The sequence below is a fragment of the Conger conger genome, chromosome 7 (genome assembly GCF_963514075.1).
Source record: "Conger conger chromosome 7, fConCon1.1, whole genome shotgun sequence".
NCBI lineage: Eukaryota > Metazoa > Chordata > Actinopteri > Anguilliformes > Congridae > Conger > Conger conger.
The window spans coordinates 63214896-63221048 of record NC_083766.1 but is presented as its reverse complement, the minus strand read 5'-3'; the positions used below and the strand labels follow the sequence as shown (position 1 = coordinate 63221048).

Sequence of the window (6153 nt, the reverse complement as noted above, 5' to 3'; positions counted from 1 at the left end):
CTGTCGTGTGCGTCTCTTTTGACGTTTTCCATCAACGGTATAATACATCTGATCACATTGAAGTCTGGCGTCAAAGAGATTTACACGCTTCCGCGAACCCTTTCACGCCCTCGGAACTATAAGCCTTTGGCAAATGAACTCAGCGACGATGTTAGTTTTTTCCCGGCTATAAAAGAAACGAACGGTGCTCGCATCAAGGTCTTACACTACACTCGCCCCCGATATGCGCTCGTCTCTTTTTGTATTTACTCTCCGCGTCTAAGAAGTGCTAATAATGTGAAATGTTTTGGCCGCTCATCCACGGAGCGCATTTACATGAGAAACAGCCTCGCTGAATAGGGCGCCCGCGTGACACACAAACATCACTGAGGTCTGATACGGGGAGAGGAAACAGCGGGGAGTTTAACGTTAACGCTGATAACACGGCGTCTCCGTATGAAAAGGACTGGGTGAAGCAGAAAATAAAGATCTGTGTGTGTGTGTGTGTGTGTGTGTGTGTGTGTGTGTGTGTGTGTGAGAGAGAGAGAGAGAGAGCGAGAGAGAGAGAGAGAGTGAGAGAGAGAGAGAGAGAGAGAGAGAGAGAGAGAGAGAGATGAACAAAACGGAAAATACCAAATTTAGGGCGGTGTTTATGCTATTTTTTCCTCTTTTTTCTTCGTTTCGGACGTCTCCGGGCCCGGGCCCGGACGCCAGTTGCCCCGCAGCGAGGAGGACCGGTGACGGGCAGTCTATTGATTAACGCCCGTACATCCATTCGGTTCATGGCTTTCAAATTACGTCTAAGTCATTGCTCTCCCCGGCGGCCCCATAGCACTGACGCGGACAAGCCTCCTGACCATCGGCTGCCTGGTGTTCGTAAATAGCGCAAGGGAAGAGAGAGAGAGAGAGAGGGGGGGGGGAGAGAACAGCGTTGTTGTTGAAACGTTGGAGAAATGTTGCTGTGACCATGTCTGCCCAACCTCCCCCCAAGCACTACATAGAGAAGTGTGGAAAACGGACCGTGACTGTGGACAAAAAAAATACTTTTTTCTGTAGCCTCAGTGCCTGACATCGCCTATCATATTACAATCGATGTCGAATCGGTATTGCGCCAATGCAGTCACTACGTTGATTTGCTCAGACACCCTTATCTGGGCCAAGTTACGAGATAACATTGATTTGCGCCACATCCTTACAACACCGACAGGTTTTTATCAGCGATAAAGTTAACAATGGGAGATCGCGGGCCCTCGTTCGGTTGTCAGACTTGGCCCCCGGCGGTGAATGTCCTTAATGCGAATGCTGTTTTTAAGGACAGACAGACTAACAGACCGGCAGGTGGACTCCTAGAGTCGTTTTGATTCCTTCAGACCTGCGAAACGATATTTAATTATACAATCATAATTAAACTCAATGTCAGCCTTCAATGGCACGGTTCACGCGCATCAGCGGAATTTAGAGTGTTTGTTTTAATAAGCAAACATTTCTCACCGGGCGGTTCCACCTGCCCCAAACTGCCTCCCGATACCTCACTCCGCGCGGCAGTAGACTGACAGCCTCCCGGCCAATGGAGAGGCGGCGTCGTGAGACGGGCAGGCAGGGGGCGGGCACGCGGAGCGCGCTGAGAACCCTGTCCACTGGGTTCGGGAGTGCTCGTGCAGGCAACTTAAGGGTGCACAAGTTCATTGTTTGGCCGTATTTCTTTATTTAAACGTGTATGGTTGTCGCATGCACATGTTTTCGACGGACTCGTTTTCAGTATTCCTCCATCACCGGAGACGACTAAGTACCCTAATGGGCCAGCGGGTTGACCATGAGAAAATGACTTCGTTTTTGTAACTGAAAAAGGCGAAAATACAAAGGAATGTGGTTTTTGCGGATGGGGGAAATCACTGAACACGGAAACCAGTCGTGAATGAGTTAGACCAATTCAACCTTTTTCTCGTTTCGGCGAGTGAGTAGAAACTTACAAGGACTTTTAAATCTGATCGTATCGTGTGTTTTTATATAGCTACGTTTGCCTTTTTGTGTGTGAAAGACTGGCAATAACTCGCGTCGTTCACAAAGAACGAGCCCACAGCGCTGCGTATCCGTCTCGACTCGTGCCCCATTTCGGGAGCACCGACATGGAACGGAACGACATGAAGAAAAAATGAATTTCAGACCAACGGATGACGGACAGACGGCAGCTGGTCCGTGCTAACTGGCAGTGAAAATCCAGCATTTATGAAACTGGAGCATTTCACCATCAGCTCATGATAATCATCAATCATTGGCTACATGGATTTTCATTTTTATTTTGCTCAGTTGCCCATACGTAGTTTCCATTTTCTTCTGTTTATTTTTGGGGTAAATGCGTAATTTGCTGTGGCGCACGTTTTTGATTATCAATGCAAAGTTGCACATTGTCTGATTGAGCGAGCCGCTTGCTGAAGGCTACAGACACAAGATTCCCATCACTGTTGTCCGTCACTGATGGTAACAAATGTTCAGTCGGCTGGTACTCGGCCCAGCTGACACGGCGATTGAGACACTTGGCTACATTTTTTGCGTTAAAAAAATTGGAAGAATATTTCTCTGACGGAGTGCCATAGTTCTCTCGAAGCCGCTATGGAACGAGTGTGTGCGGCAATCGGGATCATCCTCCTCCAATGTCTATGCCACCTCTCAGCTGAAGAAGGTATTTTATTTATGTATTTATTATTATTATTATTATTATTATTATTATTATTTTATGATCATGCAGCCAGTGTACAAGACGCGTGTGGGCAGAATATGCGTAAACTCATTCTGATCAATCCAAAGTTTCTCCGGCGCAGTGTTCCAAAGGAAACCTTGCTCGTTTATGTTCCTCTCCAGTCTAATGGATCGTTTCAAAACAGTATTTCTTGAGCGTGAAATCTGTAAACAACAGATTAACGCGTGTATAATTTACCGGTAGCTGGTAACAATCACAAAAACAAACAAAATCCGTAGCCAAACAATGATTTCTTTTTCATTAGTTTACACTGACGGTGGTCTACCAGGAGATTTTGGCATGTAGTTCGACTTCAGTCAAGCCCCAGATTAGGCTGTCATTTTTAAATTATTGCCATCGAGGGCGATCCCCGAGGATCAAGTTTATTCAGTGTATCTCACTTAGTAACTTTCTGGCTAACAGGTAGATACCGATATCAACCCAAAACTGTTAAGTGATGTCAGAAAGACTATCTGCTGGGCAGGCATCACAATGGGTCCAGAATCAAGATTATCTTGAGAAATCTGATCGATGCACCCTTTCGAAGTACAGGTGGGAAGGTTGGTGACATTTGGAGTTCAATCACTGTTGTCAGCCCTAACTCGTACCACTGGACCGCAGCGGGCAGGTCATTAATCGCGATGCAGATTTTCTCCTCGGACGTATTACGTATTGATTACGTGCTGTGTGCGTATCACTTTGCCTCCTGCTGCGTGATCACATAACCATGGGCCGGCTGTGCTTTAGTGTTTTTTTCCCCTGTCGTGATTTATGCTGTTAACCTACTTATTTCCTAAAAGATCCTGGTGGAAGATCAGGTGATCTTTTTGTTCCCCACGGGCTCATTGTGTTTTTGACAAAGGGGGTTTGGGGGGAGGAAGGGGGTGCGGCTCAGTGTTCGCTGGTGTCCCACCCGGCATTCTCTGGCTGAGCTGAAGCACTTCCAAACTCGCAGACAGAGTAAATCGGCGTTGCAGTCGGTCCATAAACACGGTGAATTACGGCGTCTGCGCCTTTCAGAGCTCTCAATATTGACCGTTGGCAGCAGGCGGAGGAGAACGCAGGTCAGGGGGGCGCGATTTCGCCAACCTCTCACCATCCAGGACGTTTTATCGCCGTGCATTAATCATTAATATCGGCCAACTAATCATCCAGACTCGTTAATCGATCGCGGAGGCCGCGGGCTGATTGATAACGCAGCGCCCACGCCGCAGAAGCCCCAGTGACACCGGCGATTGTTAAAAATTTGAGTACCGACCTCATTTAACCCCAGAGGCAATTTGCCATTTTATTTAATCCGCATACATATAGTATTTATGTCTGTCGTTAATTTTATTTATTTATTGTTCAAAATGGGATATTTCTGCATTGCGAAGCATAATCCTGCCAAAAGCTCCCCGGCTGTTAAAGTTGTTTATTAAATGTACACAGCCTAAATACCCGTGTTTACTGAACGCTCTGTGGGGTTTTAAAATGTTTTGTAGGTGGTAAACTATTTCAGGTGGTCAGGGAGGAAGCAATTTCCGTCTCACCCTAGCTTGGTCTCTCCTCTTACCTGGACGGATTTACGTGGATCCTAAATCCCGCTGAAAATCACACATGGAAAAAGAGCGCTTTGAGAAATCCCGAGTTTGTAATGGGTGTAGAGGTCAGTGACAAACTAACAGTGGCTTCACAAATTATTCAGACCCCCCTTTTTTTCTTTTAAATATAAATTTGCCAGAATATCTAAAAACACGTGTAGACTGATGGGCAAGAATGGCAATGGTATCCACAGCACGATGACGTGTACAGAAAGCGAAGGCGTCCGCGTGCTTTGGGAAGCCCCCGTGGTTGTGAGAAAAGGCTCCTCTGACCCCACACTGTAGCGGCGGGCCTGTGGCTCGCTGCAGCTAGCCCGCAGTGTCGACATTAGCCCGTGCTACGCTAACGTTTCCTCTCATTGTGAGCGCAGTGGCCGCGCGTCAGGACTGCCTGGGTTATTTACTCTGCGTGGTTATATTTCCTTCGGGAAGCAACGGGGCAGGGTCTGAACTGTGTTCACCTGCTCGGTGTGGACGCACTGTTGAGTTTCCACTGACCATCAGGCTGTTGAGATTAAAAACAGCATGAAAATATCCTGGTTAATGCTTCATTGTTGTAGTGATTGTAATATTTGTGAAAATGCACTCAGACAGTTTATACACTTGGTGTAAATGTGCTGGAGTGTTTACACAGATATCTTTCCTGTGCGTATCGTTCCTGACTCAGCTCTGTGCTTGTCTCTCCAGCCTGGGAAAAGGTTGGGAAAAGGTTCCTGGCACTGGGAATTCCACCTTTTCCCGGGATTTATTCACAGTGCAGGAACAGCTGGGCGGCAGTTATATGTCTGACGTGAGGTGGCGAAACACACAAGACAAAACGCAGTGAAACAAAATGTGTCACACGAGATGAGTCATGAAACACTTTAAAACAAACCGCATTTATTTACTCATTTGCTTGTTAATTGTGCCCCTGGTACAGTGGCAGGGTTTGTCTATTAGCCAAAAGTATGAATGATCCACGTCAGTTCGGTGTGCGAAACAGTATTTGAAGTAAGCGCTTGGAAGAACTCACCTACAACTCCTGGTGACTGTACCCACAGGTGTGGTGACCTGTGTGGTTTGTGGAGGTTGCGGTTGCCTGCGTGGCTAAGCCGTTAGCGGCTGCTGTTCTTTGTGTTCCCCGTCCTGGACTGCGACGGCCCGCCACGCTTGCGTTTTTCCATTATGGCGGTAATGTTCTCCTGAACATTACGCGGCAGAGTGGAGCGCGTTTCGAGCACGAGGCGCTAGAGTCTAAATCCTCCCTTTCAGCCCCCGAGGGAGGTGCTAACATTAGCATAGAGCATTTGCAGAATGTGGAAACACTTTTTATGCATGGACTGTGACCTCATAATAGAAACTGTATGGGTGTACAGAGGCACAGGGCCACAGGGCCACAGAGGCACAGGGCCACAGGGCCACAGGGCCACAGGGCCACAGGGCCACAGAGGCACAGGGCCACAGAGCCACAGAGGCACAGAGGCACAGAGGCACAGAGGCACAGAGGCACAGGGCCACAGGGCCACAGGGCCACAGGGCCACAGGGCCACAGGGCCACAGGGCCACAGAGCCACAGAGGCACAGAGGCACAGAGGCACAGGGCCACAGAGGCACAGAGGCACAGGGCCACAGAGCCACAGAGCCACAGAGGCACAGAGGCACAGAGGCACAGGGCCACAGGGCCACAGGGCCACAGAGCCACAGAGGCACAGGCACAGGGCCACAGGGCCACAGGGCCACAGGGGCACAGAGGCACAGAGGCACAGAGGCACAGAGGCACAGAGGCACAGAGGCACAGGGGCACAGGGCCACAGGGCCACAGGGGCACAGGGCCACAGGGCCACACTATATCTGATATCCTGTTATTGTTTCAGG

The 6153-nt window shown here is 48.9% G+C and overlaps 1 protein-coding gene across 3 annotated transcripts in view; it reads left to right on the top strand.

The window, feature by feature from the left end:
- The first annotated feature begins 1629 nt into the window (after nucleotides 1-1629).
- The window catches only part of LOC133133983 (ephrin type-B receptor 4a-like), a 35683-nt gene continuing 31159 nt past the window's right edge, over nucleotides 1630-6153 (top strand). For all 3 annotated transcript variants that reach the window (XR_009709231.1, XM_061250317.1, XM_061250316.1), the window contains exon 1: nucleotides 1630-2659. Coding sequence is in view for 2 of the 3 variants with exons in the window: in XM_061250317.1 (XP_061106301.1) it covers nucleotides 2590-2659 (70 nt within the window). In the remaining variant the exon portion in view is untranslated. The remainder of the gene's footprint in view (nucleotides 2660-6153) is intronic.